Raw genomic sequence first — 23,576 nt, forward strand, 5'->3', positions numbered from 1 at the left:
GGAGGACAACATAGGTTTTAACCACACAGCGCCCAAGAGCTGTCACGCTGCATTCTTACCAAACCTGTCTGACCACCCCCTCCTCCACATTCACACGGCATGTCAGAAGCCAGACCGTTACATGGATACGGCCCACAGACCCCGCCCCGCCCTCCAATCCTAGCTCCAAGACAACCTCTAATCCACCGGAATCTACACTGCAGACTCATTAAATCAGCTGAACGGTTTAAGCGTCCAGGGTTGCTGAAAGCAAAGTGTAACCAGCCAGAGTAACCAATCAGGTTACAGGACAATTCAGAAACTGCTTCTCGCTACGCTAGGAGCGTGACAGACGTCTCTCAGGAGGTCATTTTGGATGAAACTAATCTGAGAGTGCTTTGACAAATCCTCACACATGCCATACAAGTGTATATGTGTGTGTGTGTGTGTGGTATCTAATTATAAAGGCATGAAACTATGTCTGTGGCTCGATTATCTTGAGAACTGAGCATTGTAGTAGTGTTGCTCAGGACCCAAGGACGTGGGGTGGAGGCTGTTTGGATGAACGCTTGGAGACAAACACAACAACGTTGAGCTGCAGTAAGCTATGGGGGCCACATGGATCTCAGGACAAATGAATATTTGTGTTCGCCCGCCAACTACGGCACAATCGCACTAGCGTTCAACACCAACTGGCGCTGCGCTAGTTGTGTCGACGCTGAACGGACTGCATGAAAATCCTCAGGAGATAGAAAGAGAGAGAGAGAGAGAGAGAGAGAGAGAGAAGAGAGAGAGAGAGAGAGAGAGAGAGAGAAAACAAGGCCACAGTAAAGCAGATGACTCAATGCGGAGGAGGGAGTGACGAAAGACAGAATTCTCCGTCTCTGGGAGTGGAACAGGCAAACACAGATAAATACACAGAGGCAGAGAGAGGCAGAGAGAGAGACAGAGAGGGAGACAGAGAGAGAGAGACAGACAGAGAGAGAGAGAGCGAGTCCAAGGTCCTTACCAGTTGCTAGCTTGACTCGTTTGGCTGGCACTGTCATATTCGTCTCCCTCTTTATCCCCGCCCTCCTTTGCCTGGCCCCGGCTAGAATGCTGGCAGAGTTCCAGGGCGTATGTGCGTTTCTTGGTGGGCACCTGGGTGGGCATGGAGGCTGGCATAGATCCGGGGCTGGCGGCCCTGTGGCCCACAGCTTCCAGAGTGGGCAGACGAGAGTGCTGTTCCCACTGGGAGACGTAGTCCCTCTCCTCCTCCTCTCCTCTCTCGCCACCCCCCCTGCTCCTTCTGTTTCCCAGCATCCTCCATCGCTTCTCCTCCTCGCCTTCTCCGCTCCTCTCATCCTCGCCGACACGTCCTCCTCCTCTTTTCCCCTCGCCCACACCTCCTCGTCTTCTCTCCATTCTTCTGGTCCTGTCCTCGTTCTCCATCCCCCTCTTTCCCTCCTCCACGGGGAGAGCGTTCCCTCTCTCCTGGAGCAGGAGCGAGCCGGAGTGTGGGCATCGCTGGAGAACGGGTACTCTGTTGTGGGGGCATGTTGGCAACAGACCACCTGGTACAAACACACGCGCACAGTACAGTCAGATCCGGAAAACCGTCAAAGAAAAACGTTACAAAACTGCTTTTTGGGACAATAAATTGGGCTTCACAGCAATATATGGGTTATGAGAAATGAAAATGTGCACGGTAGACACACACACACACACACAGAGCGCTCGCCGCAGCCCCCTCTCCACGCGGGTGAGACTGGGTCAGAATGAAGCTTCTGTGTATACACACACACACACACACACACACACACACACACACAGGCACACACATCATAGGCTCATTCTTTTCTTCACACTCTCTCACTGCCCCCCCGCCCAGCCGGGGCAGTTAAAAGGCTCCACTCCAGGAAGTCAAAAGCAGCCGTCTGGATCAAAGGCAGCTGGTGGGGGGCGTCTGTGCCCCTCTCTCTCTCTCTCCCTCTCTCTCTCTTTCTTTCTGTAACTGCTTTCTCTGTCTCTCTTTTCTGTAACCACTCTCTCTCTCTCTCTTTCCTTCTTTCTGAAACCGCTCTCTCTCTCCCCCTCTCTTTCTTTCTGAAACCGCCCTCTCTCTCTCTCTCTCCCCCCATCTCTTTCTTTCTGAAACCGCTCTCTCCCTCTCCCTCTCTCTTCAGCTGTGGCCCAGGCTTCTCTCTGAGAGCTGCTCTGCCTCACAGGGCTTCCCTTGTACTGTCCTGGACAGGAATGCTCCACACACGCCCTGCCCAGACCGCTTGCCTGGCTCCGCATACACACGCGAACACACACACACGCACCCTCTCTACCTCTCTCTCTCTCTCTCTCGCTCGCTCGTGTTCCATTCTGCCAGAGGCCATGAATATCTCTCCAGATCTGGCGAGCGACAATCACATGATGACTCACGACCAAAAGCACCCCCACGGTTCACAGCCGTACCCTGCGCCATGGCAACTCGCCAACGGCAGGGGGATCGCCATGGCAACGTTCCCCGGGCTGCCGTGGCGCGCGGGGTGGGGGCGGGGGGGTTCCCGGGGCCTAGTCTCTCCGGATCTCCGCTAATCTGTGTTTTTGTACCGTACGCACGTTTGGCTGTTCTCGTTCCAAGTGTTCTGCCGGCCGCAAACATACGACAAAAAAACTGCGACCGACCCTGGTGCGCAGGAAACACACACACACACACACAGTGGCTTCACGAAGGAAAAATGTACAGAACAGGATGGACTGCTGTAACGTTGGACGCGTTTCAAAAAAAATTGTGGGGGGGGAGAAGAGAGCGTGTCTGTTGTCTTCAGTTGCGGTGGGGGGGGGGGGGCGAGGCCGGATGTGTTAACCTGGCTACATCCGCTGGTTATGAGCTCCTGTCCCTACACCCTGGGGGGAAGGGCACTTCTCGCTGAGGAGTGTGTGGGTGTGTGGTGTGGTGTTGAGTACGCCAAAAAAGGAAAGAAGTAGGTGACAGTGACAGAGTGTTAAAACAAGTGAAAAGGAAGACAGGTATATGTGCTTGAGGATGTGTGTGTGTGTGTGTGTGTGTGCGTGTAACTTCTCCTTGGTTCCTCTTACCGTCTCTGTGGGTCTTGTTGGCAGCCGCAACCTCTTGCCTGGCTCTGCTCTGTCTGCGCTCCCAGCCTTCCTCCCCCTCCCCCTCCCTCTCCCCCTCCCTCCGCTGGCTGTCTGCCAAGTCCAGATCCACCGGCGGAGCCCCTCCTCCTCCTCCTCCTTCTTTCTCCTTCAGCTCCAGTTCAGAGAAGCGCTGCATTGCACGCTACAAAGAAGAGACACACCGCGCAAACACACACACACACGCACACAGAAACACACACACACACAGTCATGAGACCAAGCCCTGCACTGCTCTTCCTCTCTGTCTCTTTACAACAAAACTTATTTCCCCTCTCATCCTCAGTGGAAGAATTTTCCTCAATTCAGCCCAACGTGAACATCCTACACCCCCCACCCAACCCCCCCCCCACCCAACCCCCCCCCCCCCCCCCCCCCCCCGACTGCCAATGACGTATAAATGTTGATCGTAAGGTGATGGCTGTGATAGGATATAACCTCACACCGTTCCTGGGCAGTGTCTAATCAGTGCAGACTGAGAGAAAGAGAAATGTCACTTTAGACTATTTTGGCACAGTCTAAAACCTTGGTTATTTCAAACTGTAATGCTTAGATATGAAGGTCAGTGCTACCCTTTAGATATGATTTCCTGTACCTTCATTTTTGTACAACCCTTACTTTGCTCTACCACCAGTAACTTTTTGTCAAACAGGTATGCAAACACAATCACAAAGACAGAAATGCCTGAGCCTATTCTCCTGGCCCACAAAATGATCCCCAAATCATATTTCATTTCAGATTTTTGAATAAGAAGTTTAAAAGAACTGACCTCACAGTAAGCGGCAGGTTGACTTAAATTACTGTCCTCTCGTCTTAATCCTTCCATCTAAGTAATTAAAATGGGTGCTCAATATCTTAGGCCATTCATTTTCAATGATGTTAGCAAAACAAATCTGACATTCAGTATGTAACCAACCTGCCCATTTACAGCATGATTTAAGAAGTTAAAAACATTCAGAGACAGGATAAACATCATTCTACAGATCGTATTTATAAAATTATATTTGTAGGGATACAGTGTGAAACAGGTTTGACAAGAGAGTTTGATTGCTGATTTCATGCAAAATCATTTTAAAGTTCAAATGCAAGACATAGGCTTAACTAATGCGTTGGGGCTCGTTTCTCATACCAGGAATTTCCCCAAATAAGAGATTTAATGGAACATCATGAGTTTAAAAGAGAATATTCTGTTAAACGGAAGATGTGAAGACTGAGACTGGCTGAGCCTAGGATCTGTCGGAGCCGTTTGGGCAGGGACTGCTGGACATCCGGGGCTGAACGCTCGAGTCGTTCCAGGGCTTGGCTCTTTGTGGAGCCTGGTAAGCGCCGTCTGAACGAGAGCCGAGTGGCACGGAGCGATTATCTTCCCCCCCTCGTCAGTGAAGGGGCAGGAATTCATGAGAGGACTGGGCGGCAGCTCAGCTGTTGAAGCAGGCGGGGGAGGCGGGGGATATTTAATTTAAAGGGAGAGGAGTCTCCAGGGGGCTCGGGAGAGGACGGGGGCGAAGGGAGGACGGAAAGGGGGGAGGGCTGCCAAAAAATCCCCCTATTCCCGAGGCTCTTGGGTCAGGTTAACTGTAGCCCGAGGCATAAAGAGCTGGCCAGGCAGGCAGGCGCGCACATGCTACACACACGCGCTACACACACACGCACGCAGCATCTGATCTGCCAGGTTGGGCTGCGTGGACACTCGAGACACAAGCTCCCTTTCTCACACACGCGTGAACACGTGGCCAGCATGCGTTAACTCGCTCTCCCCGCCAACCAAACACAGACGCGGAAGAGAGGCTGCTCTACAGCCTTGCGTCGCTCTAGAGATTTTGCGTCGCTCTACAGCCTCGTGTCGCTCCGCAGCCTTGCGCTGGCAAGCCTGGAAGCGGGAGGGAGGGAAATGGGGAAAGGAGGAGGCGAAGAGGGGAGAGGGGAGGGGGGGGGGGAAGGAGGGCAGGGCAACGGCCAACAGTAATTATGTCGGCGCTTGTGTGAGATTGAGTCTGGCAGGCCGACAGGCTTTCCACATGAGCTGAGAGGAGCGCTCGGCAGGCCGTAGCTCCTCCAGTCCTCGCACCACTCCCTGTCTGTCTTTGTTATAAACCCTCGCAATAACAACCCATGTCTCTCTGGCACAGGAAAAACCTGCTTCGAGACCCATCGTTTTGAAAAAATTGTATTTTTGTTTGTTTTTTCCATGTTGAATCGACCATAAACCATTAGTACTACCAACTCTGTTCTTCTTTCATATAACTTAAATACTACCAAATCTGTTCTGACTTGAAAGTGGTTGTATTGGTTACAGGTTAGGCTTAAACATGTCCTTCCTTGATCCAAACTGAAGATGTCAAGCGCTGCATTGTGTGGGACTACATTTTCAGGGATTAACAGGTGTGTGTGGTGGGGGGGTGGTTTGGGGGACTCACCTGAAGTGCCCTTTGCTCCCGGCTCAGTTTGCTGGAGTCGGCATACAGCTCCGTCGTGACACACTTGAAGCGGTCGCCCACATATCCCGAGGAATTGGCAATGCGTTTGGCCAGGCTCGACCGCCGGCTCTTTGAGGAACCGTGGCCCTCGTCATCATCTGCCAGGGAGTCCGTGTCATCCTGGCACTGTGAGTACTTCAGGTCCTCGTAGTGGTTCAACTGATCCTCGCCGATCAACTCTGTCTTTAAACCTGGCTTGGCTACGGTTTGGTTCTGACCAGTGCAGTCCCCATTTCTGTTGTAATCAGACGGACGGTGCTCAAAAGAATAGTCCCTGTGAGAACGATTCTCCAAGTCCCTAAACGGTTGGTCCCCGGAATTACCATCCCCGGACGAATTAACTCCAAACGTACGATCCTCATTGTTCTCACAAGAACGGTCCCCGAGAACGCGGTTTTCGAAGGCGCGGCCTCCGACATTCCGGTTCCCGGATGCGCGATCCTCAAGACCGCGGTTCTCGCACGGTTGGACCCTCGCGACTCTGCTCTCGTCGGTCGGATCCCCGTAGGCGCGTTCTCCGGAAGAACGGTTCCAGGGCCCACGGTCTTTAGTGGGGCGTTCCCCTGAGGTGCGAGCACAGCGCAGGGTTTGTTCCTCCGGCAGGTCTGGCAGGGGGCTGCCCTCCGCGGGGCTTGGGCTGTCCTCACAATGATAAGGGGACATGGGGGCCTCTGGGCGGGAGGGGTGTGGGTGGAAGCCCTTGTGGGGGTCTAGAGGCCTGGGCAGGCAGCGCTGCTCAAGCTGCTTTTCTGGATCCCCCAGTCTGGGCTCGGCCACCTGGCTCATCCGAAGCGGCTCTGGCTCTCTCCTGTCACTGGCGGAATAGCTGCTCTCACATCCAACCAGCTTCCCAGGATCCCTTCTCCTCACACTGGGCGAGCTGTGCTTGCTCATGGACGAGTCGCTGTCCATATCAGATTGGAGCAGGTCAATGCAGACTATTTCTTCCTTCCCCCCAGTGAAAGGCTTGCTAGGCAGCTTTGAATCTTGGCCTGTGGCCAAATTAATCTCTTTCTCATTCTTGCGTGGGGATTCGGTATCTGAGGCCATTTGGTTTCTGTAAGGTGAACCGTCGTGGCTCCAAGGCTTCTCCTGGGGCCTGGATCTCAGGTCCAGTCGCTCCTTCGCGTCCATGCCCAGGTGAGAAGACATGAGCGGGTGGACCATCTCCTTGGAGTCGTGATAGGTCAGGTAGTCTCCGTGGTTGGGGGGGATCCCGTACGGCAGGCCATGTTTGGGGGTCAGACGAGGGGGGTAGAGGCTGCTGTTGCCCAGTAGAACTGGGTGGGGATATACAGGTCCTTTGCCTTGCATCGTCATGTGTGGCAGCGACATGCTCTCTGGGACTGAGTAGGGGAGGTTAGCGTAGGCTAAGCGGTTAGCGTATGCTATACTGGGTGGCAGGTAGGATTCGCTGTACATGTGGCTCGAGGGACGGCTGTTCTCCAGGTGAGGCTGGTGCGGCTGCTGGGGCTTGAAGGCCATCTCTTGTGGCTCAGGTTTGACGGGAGTCTTGGGGTGTTTCCCAGAGTGGCTGCCAAGCGAGGTGGAAAGGGCGGCTTTGTCTGGTTGGCTGGGGGACACGCGAGGCCACTCCCCATTGGGTTTGGGAGAGGGAGACACAGAGGAAGGTCGACCCCCAGGCGCTACCACGGCGACAGCTTGGCCGGGGGCTACGGCCCCGTTTCCCTCCCCTATCCTGGGACAAGAGGAGCTTCTCTGCTGCTGCTGCGAAACACTCTCCAGGTTCTTGTTCTTTATCGTGGACGAAGATTTGTTGTGGTTTGGGTCGGCGTTAGGGCCAGAGGCTGGACTGGGGACCACCCAGGAGGAGTGAGCCGTGCTGATTATCTCGGGGCGCTCTGATGTTTTGGAGGACGCCCCTGCCATAGCCAAGGACGGGGAGAGGGTCTCTTTGACAAGCTCTCGGTTGGGAGCTAAGCCGTATCGGGCTGCAGGTAGATAACCCAGCTTAGCCAAGGCCTCGAGTTTGGAGGTGTACCCGTTGGGGTGCCCTGCTTCCAGTTCCAGGATTTTGGCCGCAGACAGATCCAGAGGCTTGTCTGCTGGGTCTTTGGCAGGAGCCTGTTGGGAGGTCGGCCTCTCGGACGAGGTCTTTAACGGGGACTTGCTCGGCTTCCTCTCTCCGTTCTTGTGGTCCAAACTGCCCTCTTTGGCTTTGTGGGCGTGTCCCCCAGAGCGAGCCGGGGAGCGGTGCTCGCTGGCCATGCCGCCGGCGTAACACGGATGGGGAGCTGAGGAGGAGGACGGACTTCTGAACAGAGACTTCTGAAAGTCCAAAGTGCTGTCTATGAGAGGAGGGGGGGGCGCGGACCCGGAGGTCTGGAGGGGCCTGGGGATGCTGCGTGATGACTGGGTCATAAGTGCTGGGCTGGAGTCTACTGGGTGGCTACTGCTGTTAGCTCCACTACTACTAGTACTAGTATTACTACCACCATTACTACTGCTGACAATACTGCTACTGTTACTACTGTGACTGTAGCTGCTGCCAGAGCCCTTACTAGAGGATGTTCTGTTAAGTTTACTATTGTTACTACTACTGCTACTGTGTTGCCTTTCGCTGTGGGCCTGAGCTTGAGCTTGGGCCTGGGCCTGGGCTTGGGCCTGGGCATGTTGTTGTTGTTGCTGCTGCTGAACTTGGGCTTGAACTTGGGCCTGAACTTGGGCCTGAACTTGGGCCTGAACTTGGGCCTGAACTTGGGCTTGGTGATGTTGTTGGGCTTGGACTTGTTGCAGCTGCTGCCCGAAGGCAGAGGACTCGTGGTGGATCCTGGACCCCAGGCCTTGCATGCTCTTGTCCTGGTGGTGCACCAGTGGCGAGTGTGGGGTAGGAGGGTAGGAGGGCAGGTAGAGGAGCCTTTCTGCCCCTGCAGCACTGCCTCCTGCCCCTGAGCAGAGAGACTGGTAGGCCAGGTGCTGGGGGAGATAATGTGAGGGCTGGGACAGGAAGGATGCCTTGTACATGTTCAGAGCGGCATATTTGCTCGAGTCCAGGAAAGGGTACATTCCGGCGTCGGGGTACGGGCTCACCCAGGGCAGCCTCAGAAAGCCATTGGACCCAGCCAGACCCAGCTCAATGGGCTTTTCCACCTGACCGACTCTCGGGTCCAGCCCCAGGCTCTCTCCTCCAGGGCCAGGGACAACCATGGGCTTCTGCAGTCCAGGAGGAGGGTTTTTATACAGTCCCATGTAGCCATTACCAGTCTTTCTACCATCTAAGGACACATCAGGTTTGTAGAGAAGGTCATAGCCGAGAGGCATGGATGCACCTTCCCTGGCTTTCTCGGTGGAGAGGGTGCGGATTCCGGGGTAAACCATTCCACCTTGGACGCGAATGCTCTCCCTCATCAGGCTAGCGCGGTCCATGCCTAAGGCAGCTAGCGGGTTCATTCTGCAGGCAGTGCTCGCATCCACCTACAGCAGGGTCACACACAACAGCATGCAGAGACATGTGAACCAATGACAATAACACTACTGGGATTGTAATGCAGCAGCAACTCATTATGTAACTGAATTCATTAACAAGACGAGTCTCAAAACAAAAACAAAAAAGCCTTTCTGGCATTCATGAATTAGTAGTCATTACAATAACGGCACAGAGCAAAGTGTATGAATACAACTCTATGGAATACTCTCACGTTAAAATGTGCCACGATAGTTATACACGTCCAAGACCTATGACCAAGATATTAAGATGCAATTTATATTAACAGAATAAGGAATAACACATATCAAACAAGAAGACCTCATTAAAGGAAGACATGCACCACCAAATCGTGTTTCCACACAAAAATTGCAGCACTTAGGGCTCTGCCTGAGAAGCCTGTTGACAAGGAGGCCTGACGTCAAGGTCGTTGAAATGAACATACGTGCCTGACACACTAGCCCTGCACTTTTCAAAAGAAGTCATCTGCTGCTGATTTTCAACGGGGTGGTGTGAGGTGGGGAGGGGTGAAGGAAAGGTCACAACGACACTGAGACGCACACACACACACACACAAAGACACACACACAGACACACAGACACAAAGACACACACACACACACAAACACCACCAATCAGTCACCAGTCAGCTTCCTGGATGACAAACATTTGACCAACTCAAAAAGGAACCACATTGACGCCAGGAAATTGATTGAGTTTCTTATCATGCAGCTATTGAAAGTGGGGCAAGGCTATGTAGAGATGATACTAACCCTGTAAAAGAGACATCAAAAGTAACCCTGCTTGAACATTTAACCAAATCTCTGGTAGATGATTAATTCCAGTTAGCCTTTCTGACTATAGCAGGGAGATTATCTTACCATGCTTTGAGTGCTTCTGGTTCCCAGACGGTTAGTTCAAAGTGTCTCTCACCATTCCTTACACTGCCATACCTGCGGAGAGTAAAACAGTACAGTAATAAATATCTATTTTCACACTCGAGGACACAAAATCAACTGAAAATGCTTAAAAGATTGCTGCATTTCCCATGTGGCTCAAGATACATCATTTCACCCCTATATCAAAAATAATTGTCAATTTGTACGTGAGTGTTTATATAAATCTTTTTTGGGGAACTAGTTCATTTTGGAGATGTAACGTGTCCCCAAGACCAGATAATAGCATCCTTCAAAGTTGCCATCAGTTTACGTTGTACCACAGAGTCTGTCAGTTGACTTTACAAAAGTGGCTGGAAGAACACAACGGTATCACCTAAGAACTATTACAATCCCTTAGGCTTAGCCAGGCACCATTATTCTCCCTCTCATATATAGCAGGATAACACACAGCTCTGTCTGGAAGCATAGTTGAGGATCCGTGTGTAGTGTCTTGTTATCGCGGACCCTGAGAGCCGATAAGGAATGTCTCTTCGGCAGAACTCATAATCCCGAGGCCGGAATGGCTGTCATCTGTCACAGGGAAATTTTTCAGCCCTGACACAGTGCTCCGAGGAAGATTCAATCTTCTCGCCACGGGCTTTCCGGACCCTCGCGCACACAGCCATGAAATACGAACAGGGCCCTTTTGATGTTCGGCATCACCCCGCACGCACGCGCACATCTTCTGTGTTATTGATGAGTTTATGGACCCAGGATTTCAATAAAGCTGGCCTGCCTGGCCGCCCTTATCTATGGACATGGCTCCCGTTGCTGCAATTGAGAACCGGGAGATGAGGAGGGGGGAGGGGGTGTGTGGGAGTGCCCATTTTCATCAATCAAACCACCCTCTGTCCCCACCAGCCCAATCTACCCTCCATCCATTTCCTCCTTCCTTTCACAGGAGAGACGCTTTCGTCATTTGCATAGCAACATTGTGGCCATGTGGTAACATTGCCAAGCGACCGGAACAAAGGGATGGAACATCTACCACCAACGTCAACAGGATGTGCACTGTATTGCCTATATGCAAATATCCACCTGTGAATCTCTGCATATTTAAAGAAAATTGTATTGTTTGGCTTTTATTTTGAAGCAGGTCACCCCAAATAAAAATAAAAATTTTAAAGGGAAGGTTTAGGCCTAAAGTCTGTGGGATTCATCGTTTGAGAATCCTGTTCAACCGAAGATATTTGAAAATGTTCAATAGAACACTGTTTATTTCTCAAATCTGACACTAGGCCGTTATGCCTTTCTGGCATTGTGATGTAAACTCAACAGTGTTGACTATGCCTGGATAAATCCCGGGGCCAAATCCGTCACCTTGCCCTTCTGGAAATCCCGTTCTCTTTGACCTTTACCCCCTCCGCCCCCGCTCAGGGAGGTGGTCTGGACCAGAAAATAGAGAACAACAATTCAGTCACGTTCTCCTCGTTCCTCCTCCACAGCTTTTCTGACCCCTGGCTTTCGATCAACCGCAGAGAGAGGGAGGGAGGGGAGGGATTATCCTGCTCCGCAGCCCAGCGTTAACAAACGGCTCGATCCTAAACAGCCTATTTGAAAACACTCAGAGAAAGCAACAAGTATATTCCTTACATAAACATGGCTCACACCGCTAATGATGGCCAGACCGGTCTTGTGTAAAATCATGGACTGTGGCCATGAGTTGGCTATACAGTAGGATACCGAGAAAAAAACTGCCTTTCTGTTTAAAAGTACAGCATTCAATGAATTAACCAAATTAGTCATTTCACTAACAAATAAAAAAGTTGATCTCAGTGCAACAATTTTAGACTTTGTCTACATTTGGACAATCTCGCTATAGATAACAAATACAAACTATTTTGACAGTCATACAAATGTACACATTTACAAATAGGCCTGCTTGTCAACACTGTAGCCTTGGTTATATTTTGCAGGCTGGCCTACACCAGCGATGTAGAAAAGTACACCAGCACTGAAGCCGGTGACACTCACACCTTCCTTTATAAATTGTATTTGTATAGGCTAGCCCTAGTTTTTACAAGTTATATTTACATTTAGTCATTTAGCAGATGCTCTTATCCAGAGCGACTTACAGTAATTACAGGGACATTCCCCCAAGGCAAGTAGGGTGAAGTGCCTTGCCCAAGGACAACGTCATTTGGCACGGCCGGGAATCGAACCAGCGACCTTCTGATTACTAGCCCGATTCTTTAACCGCTCAGCCACCTGACTCCATGCGGGTTATATAACAAGGGGCTTCACATACACCCATAGAACTGCACCTAACTTCACATAACCTGAGGAAGAGTCATTCAGAGAGGGACCCCCCTCCTCCAGACAGTCGGTGACACAGAGTTGCAGCCCACATGCTGAATACAACTCTTATTTAATCAACAAGGCTGTAGCAATGTCTATATGAATGACCAGAAAATAGCATCCCACTGATGTTTTTAGACTAGGTGGATTAGCCTAATTAATTAATCAAGAAGAGAACGCGAATTTCAAGGTCTGTTGTCCAAATTGGATAGACCCAGGCCAAATGAGATTAGCCTATAAAACGTGATCCTACCCTATAATCTATAGGCCTCATACACGCCTCATTCAATCCACTTTGAAACAAACCCATCAATTAGAGGCTGACACAAAACTAAAACGCCACAAAGGTTATAAACATCAACAAATACTCTAGATGTCCAAGTTCCATTAATGCTTCCGTTAAAACGGAACTTCGCGTTATGTTCGGGTTCAGAGAGTCTCGTGGCTGATGGTAAAGATGTAGGCAAGACAATGTGTGGGGCGCCGGGGAACCGTCCTTGAGAGAAACCATCGAACCGTGCGCACACACGGAGCTGCGGCACAAAAGCTCCGTGAAGCGAAGCGAGGGGCTCTCCTGTTTCGGGACGGATGTCCCGAGGGAGGATTGGTCGTGGAGAGGTTTCAATCACACCGTGACTCTCTCTAGTGCGAGTACTCCGAATACGATCCCTACCGCTTTCAGAGACGCCTGCTACGGGTCCACTTCGCATCAGATCCATTTTTTTACAGATGTATTTACCATATAGGCAACGTTTATTGCCAATTCTAACTTGGCACACGTAAAACGGCGTAGGTAAAGGACGTTTATCCTACGCATATTTTGCCATTATAAACTGATGCATCTTACACTCTCTGGGACTCCGCTTTCACCATTTTAACAAAAGAAGAAACCAGTGAAAAATGTAGGCTATTCCTAGACACTAATAGGCTATCCGTCAGTTTAGAGCCCGAAACATAGATACATATTTTAGGTAGGCCTAAAATCACAAATAATTGACTGTCTCAAATAATTCGTTTACATAGGCCATTACAAACGTTATACCTTAAAACTTAAATTAATCCCCAGATCTTCAAGTCACCACAGAACATAAATTTGCCAACAAACAAAATGCATGTTTGCCTTAACACGACCCACTGCCCCGCTGTTACAAACCAAGACTCAACTAGGCTGGCTTGGTGATGTTAATCATGATTATGTTAAACGTTAGAAGCTAATTGGGGCTTCTCTTTATTGTTAACTTTCCGAGTTGGATAAGAGATTCAACAAACTGTATTATACTGTAGGCATATCGTTTGCATGATATCGTAACTGGGATTGTTGGCTATGGTGGGAAAAATATACGGTCCAAATGCCAACTTCTAATACGACCGAAGTCAACTTCGGATAGTCATAGCTTGTACATTGGACATTTCCTTGACCTCCTTATTTCCATTTCAAATGTTTTCATCTGTTTAACCAAATACCCAAATTAAAAGAAAAGGAAAGAGGTGACTCGATCGTCTGCGCAAGCATGCCTCGTTCGAGCGCTGCAAGTCCGTAGCTGTCCCGGTGTCACGAGACAACAGACCCCGTGCGTGCGAGCCAGGCTGTTTGACCCAGGTCCATACAAACCCCGGGTAGCCTATAATTGGGGCATTTTGATGAAAGATCTATTGCATTATATAGCCAACGTATAATCAGCACACCATATGACAGCAATGGAAATGAGGCTAGGTATAACGCATAGCCTATATCGTGTTTAGACATCGACACGTTCCTCATTGCGCAGACCTTAAAATAATGTGAATAAAAGGAACAAAAGGTTTCTCCCTACTAGATTCTAAGTAGCCTATAGATGGTATATTGCGGGTGGTGAAATTTAAAATGTTCAGACCATAAGACAAGCCTATATGCGCAATGAAAACGCAGACGACCTACAAGCGTTTATCTGCAAAGTCGTTTCTCAAGGTGTGGGTGGCGTCAAAACAGTAGGTTTATGATAATTATGCGTAAAGGCTTTTTGTTTATGACAAGACATTAGAATAATCCGTAGGCTACAATTCAGACACTAGGACAATTTACCTTTGTAAAGCCGTTGCCCAACTGACAAAAAAAACGTTCGCTGGAAAGTCCCGTGACAACATTGAACATCTCTCGTGATAAAAACGATTGAGCCCGTTAGTTCTAGGCAAGTTCAGGGATGTGCATTTGATTACATGTAAATTGTTTAACCCAGGTCATTGTCTTATTTCCTATGTCTAACTCTATAAACACATAAGACTAGACATGAGGTGCCTTTTACACCTATTAAAACCACACGAAAGATTCGCTTAATCATTCCAAGGGCTTTCCAATACAAGTTGCTCGTTAATTTGAAGCTATTGCCGTTCTATGAACAATAAGAATCACGTTGGCATTGTAGCACAGAAAACGGTGCAGGTAATAAAAACAGTGAAATTTACGACCATAAAATATTTACCATAGAGCAATCCGCCAAAGATTCCCAAATTCGTATAACCTTCCCTAGAATGTGAAGAGTCCTGTTCCAACTTTGTCAGAGAAATACCTTGGGCGTTTGTGAGCAAGGGAAAGTACGTCCGCCGTTTCCTCACCAAACCGCGGTAAATATTTAGTCCTCGTTGAACTTAGGACTCAAAGCCATGTTGAAGTCGTAAAGGCTGTATCCAATGGGTAGAACCACGGGATTGCCTTTGTGTAGTCTAGACTAAGCTAGCTATAATATTCCCAAACATCCATATCAGTCTCTGTCGTTGATTTCTTTTTTAAGAATATGTCCACGAGAAGGCTACGACTGAAAACTCGTAACTTGGTCAAGCACAGGTGTCGATGGTCTCAAAAACTAATTCAGTCTGGTTTTGCCTTTCAGCGCCATGTTGTCGGGCTCACCATACAGCGCACACACTCCGATACACTCCCTCAAATTATGACGTTTTACACGACACTTTATTTACGTCCTTTCAAAATATAAGTTGATTATTCCCATTGTTCTCAATTCGTTTCCTTTCTTCTCGGCTGTGGGGAAACGTTTTCTATTCCGTGAGTTCTTCTTTCGTCCTATACGTAACATTCAGTTTTCCATTCGGCTGAAGTCATTCACAACTGCCGCGCCTCCGGGACGAGCAGCGGGGAATGGAGGTGCGTGCGCTGTGCTTGCAGACCGAGACTCTACCCAGAAGGCCAATCGGGAAACCGCAATTACCATAAACCTCCGAGCACGCTCCGCTCCGCTCCGCGGTGAAAACAAAGGACAGAGATGGATAGTAGGTCCGCGGAGAAAGGGAGAGAGAGAGAAATAGTTTTCCTTTGTTTTGTTTTTTTTAAATAAACGGTTTGTTTAGGCTCTCATGTCAACAGGCTTTCATTATATCAAACTAAATATACGCAAAAAATGCTAAGCTATTGCCATTGTTGGATATAAATCAATCACTAGCCAACTAGGCTAAGGCACTGAATCGAATAAGTATGAATACAATTCGACAAGCAGGCGATACTAAAATGTCAAGGCCATATTAACAACAGTGTAGGACCGACTTGCAGGTAGGTCAGTCAGTCTAAATATGATGATGTAATCATTGTCAGCGAACCAGTTAAGTAGTCCACAGTATAGGCCCTAGCCTACTCCATAGGCCGAAGGACAGTGGCACATTTTTTGATCTGCTCTCAAAGCACACGATCTGGAATAAAACAATGACTTGGCGGTTAAAAGGCAGATTTAAGTAAAGGAGTAAGACCTATTTACGTCCCAAAACCGTGAATCATGTTGGTATAACAGCCCATTGTTAGTGTAGGCTACCCCCCTGCACACACACACATCCATTTTCAATTAGGCCTACAGAGTAATTAGACAGATTAACATAATCTTATATAAGGTCGTCAATTGACCTGGTATCGTTATATGCAATGCTCTGATGACTTGCAGTCATTTAGGTGCCCAAGTATTTTAAACGGTTTCAGAGTAATTAAGAGCAGAATCTGGTTTACACCTGAATTCTCATGAATACATTGAAATGCAAAGTGTTTGTGTCAGCATGGAAGAGTGACATTATCATTGTTACAAATTCAAAATAACCGGGTCAAATAGGCTCGGCTACAGCCGTTCAAATATATGTAGGCTACATGGTAACTGAAGAACTACAGTGCAAAACGTTTGGGTCCCTTACCAAATACCCCAAATGCTAATACACTTTACACTAGTTAAACTCTCAAAATGCAACAAGGAGAACATCAGCCCCGACCTGTGCCTAATCGTGCAAACCCGGGCCAACGGACCTTTAAACACAATAACAGCCATATCCCCTGGGCGATGACCCGGACAGGCCGCATCCAATGCTAGCAGCCTCGCATTATAAAGGATGATTCAGGAACGGGGTGAATGAACACACAGAGAAAGGGCATTAAACCGGATCGATATGGGGGAGGGGAAACGGTCGTTAGACTGACAACCATCACATTAATGTCTAAAAACTATTTTCCATCGTATCATAAAAACTTGATCAATAAGAACGAGAGAGTGCAAGAGTAGGGGGTACGTTATTCAAGTTATTAGTAAATGTTCATTAGGACAATTGGACAAATTACTTTTAGAATTTCTGAGTGGAACAGATTGTTTGGACCGATAAAGAGCCGGGGATATAGAACATGATCATAACCAGTAGACCTCGCTGCTCTTGGATTTCTGTCCATTTTTGTCCATACCTGCAGAAGCCGGATCTACTTCGTCTCATATTCAAGAGAATCATTCCACCTGTCAATATCCCCAGCGAGCGACTCCAGTGCGGCCTACACGGTTCTCCAGGTCTAATCTCTGTAATGACTAGAGCTACACCAAGTGGACAATAGGTTTATTACAACTTCGTGCGACATTCGAATGGAAATATTTTTCTTTTTTGACACAATATGACACATAGATGATAATCTTACCATTGGTTAAAATATCTAAAGCTCAACATCCATGCTTTCAGTAGCGTAGGCTACAGTGTTTTTTCACGAGTAAAATGGAGAATGAAAGTGAAATGGGAAGGGAAAATGAGACAGTTACGGCAACATTTCGAGTCTTCCTGAGAACTGAGAATGGCTAGACAGACTCGTGCATGGTCAAAAGGTCAGGAAGAATGAGTTGGCAGAATTCGCTTTAACTGAGCTACGTGTACAAAGTGTTGCGAAAAGTAGGTAGGGAAATTTTGATATTCAACCTTTTAATTCAGTCATCCGTTGTAGTTCACAGTGCTTCAAAAAACCACCACACAACCACATAACAGCGAAAAGACAGAAACCACACACAAGCCTTGATGCATAACCCACGCTGATATCCAATGTTGAAGTTCAGGACAAAAGTAATGTTGACTTTAAATATAGGCTACAGCAACGCTTTACGATACACCCTTTTTTGACACTTGTTCAACATCATAGTAAAATGTTTCATATCCGTTTCCTCACATGACAGATAATGAACATAAAAAAATACTACATGACTAAAGATAAATTGTGTTTTTTAACACTGGTAATTCAAAAATCATTTGAAAAGTAATTCGTTGGAATTAAAATTGGTGGTTGGACATGTGAAAGGTCACAATATGTCGAAGGAGTGGATGGTGGGAAGGGTGGTGACAGGAAATGGTTAAGAAATCCTTGGCAGCCACAGTCTCAAGACAAAAATAGAGTGTGATTAAAGACAGGGCTGGACACAGCCTAGCAAATCAAGTTCTCATTCTGGAAATCTATCATATAGCCAAAGTAAATGAACAACAGTGTCATAAAGTGTTATTCATACCCTGAATAAGTTACAGAAATTCATGTTTATTTAGATTTTATCTCATAAGGGAAGTTAGGTGGTGAGTCTTGAGTTACACCTTTCTGCAGATGAGCAATGTATATGACTTGAATGCAAGTTTGTTTCTAGGTTGTTATTTAGGGTGTCAAGATGTTCTTGGGCTGTTTTAACCCTTGTGCTGCCTTCGTGTCTCATGACCCAAAGGTTCATAACGAACCATCGTTGTGTTTACCCAATTTTACCCAATACAAAAACAAATAACAATAATTTTCTTTTTACCTTTGCAATGTGGGGGGTCTGAGACAGCCCAACGGTTAAAAGAAAATGCTTCACTTTGTTTTTGTATGAGGTAAATTTGTCGCAATACGGTGGTGGGTCACAATGACTGATGGGTCAGAATGACCCGAAGATAACACAAGAGTTAAAGTTGATTGACTGAAATCACTTCTATATCACTTCTATATGACAATGGAATAGATGTGGAATACAACAAAAAATAAAATAAAACTAGAGTGTTTAGACGATAATGCCCAACCTTGTCTTGGTTGAGAATTACACTCGGAAATAAATAATTAGATTAGTTTCTAGTTAGATCTGACTCCCTGGTCAGGGTTAGGATTAGGCAGACTTGATGAACCTATGTAGATGGGAGATCAGCCAGTGTATAAGTGTCATCTGGCGTTGCATAGGGCTGCGTTCGTGAGATGCCAGGAAATTGTACTTTAGAATAAATAAAACGGGTCTGCTGTGTCCTTTCTGGCGGTGACAGCTGTATCGCCTCGTACTGAAAAACAAGATGCACCATGACAATGTCAGTATGGTTTAGAAAGACAGGATTGGGTGTAATGATCTGATGAGTGACAGACTGACCTGTGGCTCATGGTCTGGTTGAGGAGGACCAGGAGGTGGAGGAGGACCAGGAGGTGGAGGAGGACCAGGAGGTGGAGGAGGACCAGGAGGTGGAGGAGGACCAGGAAGTGGAGGAGGACCAGCACCCTGGGTGGAGGCTCTCCTACACAGGCCGGAAATCCAACAACTACCCACAACCACTTGAGGAGAAGGAACACATACGCTGCCTTAGTGTACAATGATCATGATCATATTCTGCCCCAGCAAGTATATGTATAAGCGTATTTGAATAACAAATGTAAGGGTAGAAAAACAGAAATATACAAAATACCATTGAAAATCCAACTTAACTTACAGAGTAATAGTAAAATTCCGTTTATGACAGCAGTAAATATTAGCAGATTCGGAATTGAGTAGAGCTTTCCAATAGAAATCTCTGAACATGCACTCCTGTTCTTAGGTTCAGATAGATCATCTGGAAAATAAAAAGTATGCTTAACATTGAAATACAATGCACATATTAGTAGCTACATCACCCACTCTCACATTAACTTTTATTTGTTGGCTATTTAGTTACTTACCTGTGGTCTTAGGATGTCTCACACTAACAAGCCTGGTGGCGTTGTCGAACTTCATTCTGATACCATATTTCTTACCACAGTAATAAACCACATAATCCTCCATTGTGACGTTCTGTATCAACAATCCTTCATCTTGTAGTAAAAAGTATTTCTTCTTGAAACTGTTATTGATGTAAAATGGAAATTTATCATGCAGAAAGTGTAGTAAGAACATAGGAGACTTAGCCTCATGTTGTTTATACCAGACAACACTTTCGTTCAGTTTAAGAGAACAGGGGATTGTTACATTTCCCCCCAAGTCCACCTCCATCTCTATCCACCCATTCGTTCCAGCAAACAGAATCATCAGACCTAGAAAGAGGTGAATCCACAACAAGCGCTCCATTCGGATCATAGAAACTCGGTTCATCCAGCGCACTCCTGTCTTGTAAAGCAGAAACGCATTCGCCCAAAAACATTAGACATGTGTTCATAGACACATTTCCTATATATATGACTTCCTCCTTGAGAAACACACACACATCAGTATGACTATCAAGTCAACTAACCACAAAGACGTGCAAGGAGGTGAAAGTGTATGATTTTTTGCTAGTTTAACCTGTGAGTTCTACATGGTATAACACAGCCAAGGTTTGCCATGTATTCACTTGTTTTTATCTCCTTTTTATTTTTTGACATTCAACAACATATGTTTCTAAACAGATTAAGTTCATACACACAACACAATGTATACCACTATGGTCATGATTACTCATGCTGACACCATAGCTGCAGTAGAAAATGCCTTAAAAGTTCAAGAGAATCCATAACATACAGTTAGGTCCATAAATATTTGGACATTGACACAATTTTCAGGTTAGAACCAGGCTACATGAGATCATGAAAGATCCGGAACATCCCCATCATGTTACCACTCAATGTAGACGCCCTCTAGAATGGAAGGAGTCACAGTATAATACTTATTTTCAACACCCAGCTTGTACAGATACCTATTTTGTTCTAGATGTTTAATATCTTAAGGAAATGTCCAATTTTACCATTTCTGATGCACGTTATAAAATACTCAATGATCTATCATGTGACTGAAGGTGTGTAATTTGATGCATCACAATGGTTACAACAAAGTGAAACAAGATCAGTAAAGATTCCCCACAGACATCCTGTGGGGAATCAGGAGTCAGGTGGCTGAGCGGTTAGGGAATCGGGCTAGTAATCTGAAGGTTGCCAGTTCGATTCCCGGCCGTGCCAAATGACGTTGTTGCCTTGGGCAAGGCACTTCACCCTACTTGCCTCGGCGGGAATGTCCCTGTACTTACTGTAAGTCGCTCTGGATAAGAGCGTCTGCCAAATGACTAAATGTAAATGTCTTTGTAAGTGTAAGAGGCTGTACAATACATTTCTACTGCATCAGACACAGAAAACAGACAATCACCAAGACACTACTTCAATTTGAGATGAATTAAGATTTCATTGTACTTCTTTTGAAGTTACATGAGTAAGAAAAATGCAGTACATATACATTTTAAGGTGCTATGCTTTCAACACTTCTTGATACTGGATCCTAACAAATCAGAGAGAGGACAGGACTATGATAGGCTGGTCTTAAAGTGCTTTTCTGAATTTTTAAATATGTATAGGTGTTTGGACATGTGAAAGGTAAAAAAATGGCAGTTGAGATGGATTGTGATGACAGGATATGGTTAACGGGTCCTAGCCACAGATGCAACAGCAGCCTGTGTGTGAGTGCAATCTGGCATTTCATTGTACCACTGGTGTAGGTTGCTTTTGAAATAACTGAGGATGTGGCCGTTAAATAGAATTTCGTAAGAAAAAGTGTAGATGGGGATGGATTAGCCGTTTAAAAAAAGGACATGTTCCACCCACTTATAATGAAACATGCCACCGAGAAGGACATTGTATGTGTGCTGGTTGAGAATTGCACTCGGGAATAAGTAGTTATATAGGCTGCTGTGTCCTTTCTGGCGGTGACAGCTGTATCGCCTCGTGCTGAAAAACAAGATGCACCATGACAATGTCAGTATGGTTTAGAAAGACAGGATTGGGTGTAATGATCTGATGAGTGACAGACTGACCTGTGGCTCATGGTCTGGTTGAGGAGGACCAGGAGGTGGAGGAGGACCAGGAGGTGGAGGAGGACCAGGAGGTGGAGGAGGACCAGCACCCTGGGTGGAGGCTCTCCTACACAGGCCGTAAATCCAACAACTACTCACAACCGCTTGAGGAGAAGGAACACATACTGCCTTAGTGTACAATGACCATGATCATATTCTGCCCCAAGTATGATAATAGTATGATTATATTCGTATAAGTATATGCATAAGCGTATTTGAATAAAGAATGTAAGGGTGGAAAAACACTACAATAAGAAATACTTCGGAGAATCCAACTTAATTTACACAGTAATAGAAATATCCCGTTCATGACAGTAGAACGTATAAGTAGATTTGAGCAAGTAAGCTCTGAACCGGGAGTCCCGATCTTGGGTTCAGATGGATCATCTGGAAAGTAAAACATATGTTTAACATTGTTTTACCAAATGTAAGGAACACTATAGTATCTCTCAACCCTCTGACATATTGTTGATACATTACTTATTTCATAAATCCCCCTAAAATAACTCAGTTACTAACCTGTGGTCCCAGGTTGCCTCACATTCACACTGCAGCGTTTTTTAACGCTCTGCATCGCTTGCCTTCCCACAGTACACCACGCTCGGGGGCGTGTTAGACAAGTTAATACAGAGTTGTAGTTCTCTAAGGTCACTGTTGTAGTCATGGCCAAGCGTGCAGATTTGGGTTAATGTACTCACAATATCGATCAAAATACCACTTTTACACAACATTTATGTAAGTGCAAGATTTTACTAGTGCAAGATTACAGTAGAATACATGTTACGCCACCGGTCACTCAACCAGTCGTTTGTAGGCTGGGCTAGCGAGCTAGCAGTGGCACAGAACAGTCACGTAATGTGACGACTACATTTAAAAGTAGGCTATAAAAACACACTAGGAACAATGACGACATCGGCAACCATGCACCATGCATTATTAGTTTAATGTAATCTTTAAATTCAGGCTCGTCACATTAGTAACTTTGTTCTGAACAGAACTGGGTGTGCAGACACATACGAAAAGTTTCTCCTCCATCTTGAAATTGTCAAACCTAGAAATGTTTACCATGACGAACAGTTGCTACGTTACAAGAAACAAGAAACCAATCCGATTGGCCAACGCTAGCGTTTTCACGCTCCTCATTTACATAAAGTTGAGAAAATCCAACTTGCAACGCTCCGCTCCGCTCCGCTCGCCTTCCCACAATGCCCTACGCGAGCGTCAACGCCTGGTTTCATTGAAAATGAATTGGAAGCCGACGCCGCGCGCCGCCCGCTCCGCTGCAGTGTGAACGCACTGTCACAAGCCTGGTGGCGTTGTCGAACTTCATTGAGCTACCGTCTTTCTTCCCACAGTAATAAACCATATAATCTTCCATTGTTATATTCCGTATCAACAATCCTTCATCTGGTAGTAAATGCAGTAAATGCTAAATATACTAAGCCCAAGTGTGTAACTATATGTATTTCTACAACCATCTGACATACTTGTGTCCCTTCTTATTACATAAATCCCCTCTTAAAAACAATCAAGTTACTTACCTGTGGTCTTAGGATGTCTCACACTAACAAGCCTGGTGGCGTTGTCGAACTTCATTCTGATACCATCTTTCTTACCACAGTAATAAACCACATAATCCTCCATTGTGACGTTCTGTATCAACAATCCTTCATCTTGTAGTAAAAAGTATTTCTTCTTGAAACTGTTATTGATGTAAAATGGAAATTTATCATGCAGTAAGTGTAGTAAGAACATAGGAGACTGAGCCTCATGTTGTTTATACCAGACAACACTTTCGTTCAGTTTAAGAGAACAGGGGATTGTTACATTTCCCCCCAAGTCCACCTCCATCTCTGTCCACCCATTCGTTCCAGCAAACAGAATCATCAGACCTAGAAAGAGGTGAATCCACAACAAGCGCTTCATTCTGATCATAGAAACTCACACCCGGTTCACCCAGCGCACTCCTGTCTTGTA

The 23,576-nt window shown here is 46.7% G+C and overlaps 1 protein-coding gene and 2 long non-coding RNA genes across 4 annotated transcripts; all 3 read right to left on the reverse strand.

Moving 5' to 3' along the window:
• Positions 1-984: 984 nt before the first annotated feature.
• LOC134007842 (BCL-6 corepressor-like) lies at positions 985-15,406 on the reverse strand. Its single transcript, XM_062447557.1, has 6 exons — positions 14,726-15,406; positions 9,912-9,983; positions 5,526-9,020; positions 3,878-3,934; positions 3,052-3,253; positions 985-1,532 (listed from the first exon to the last, which is right to left on the reverse strand). The coding sequence occupies exons 2-6, from the start codon at positions 9,912-9,914 to the stop codon at positions 985-987; spliced, it is 4,305 nt and encodes a 1,434-aa protein (XP_062303541.1). The 5' UTR covers positions 9,915-9,983; positions 14,726-15,406.
• A 2,077-nt stretch (positions 15,407-17,483) lies between these two features.
• LOC134007330 (uncharacterized) lies at positions 17,484-19,863 on the reverse strand. The gene is made up of 3 exons (XR_009928030.1): positions 19,468-19,863; positions 18,908-19,361; positions 17,484-18,821 (listed from the first exon to the last, which is right to left on the reverse strand). It is a non-coding gene; the product is annotated as an uncharacterized LOC134007330 (long non-coding RNA).
• A 365-nt stretch (positions 19,864-20,228) lies between these two features.
• On the reverse strand, positions 20,229-23,576 carry LOC134007331 (uncharacterized). 2 transcript variants are annotated; one of them, XR_009928032.1, is made up of 4 exons: positions 23,141-23,576; positions 21,885-21,986; positions 21,561-21,703; positions 20,229-21,474 (listed from the first exon to the last, which is right to left on the reverse strand). It is a non-coding gene; the product is annotated as an uncharacterized LOC134007331 (long non-coding RNA). The 2 variants fall into 2 exon arrangements; XR_009928031.1 differs by having other exon boundaries at positions 21,561-21,986.

Source organism: Osmerus eperlanus, chromosome 21 (assembly GCF_963692335.1).
Source record: "Osmerus eperlanus chromosome 21, fOsmEpe2.1, whole genome shotgun sequence".
In the NCBI taxonomy this organism is placed as follows: Eukaryota; Metazoa; Chordata; class Actinopteri; order Osmeriformes; family Osmeridae; genus Osmerus; species Osmerus eperlanus.

Coding starts and splice junctions, on each gene's coding strand:
- LOC134007842 (XM_062447557.1), bottom strand. Junction 3,254..3,877: donor AACCTGCCGCTTACTGTGAG/GTCAGTTCTTTT, acceptor TCTTCTTTGTAG/CGTGCAATGCAGCGCTTCTC. Junction 1,533..3,051: donor CAACAAGACCCACAGAGACG/GTAAGAGGAACC, acceptor TGTTTGTACCAG/GTGGTCTGTTGCCAACATGC.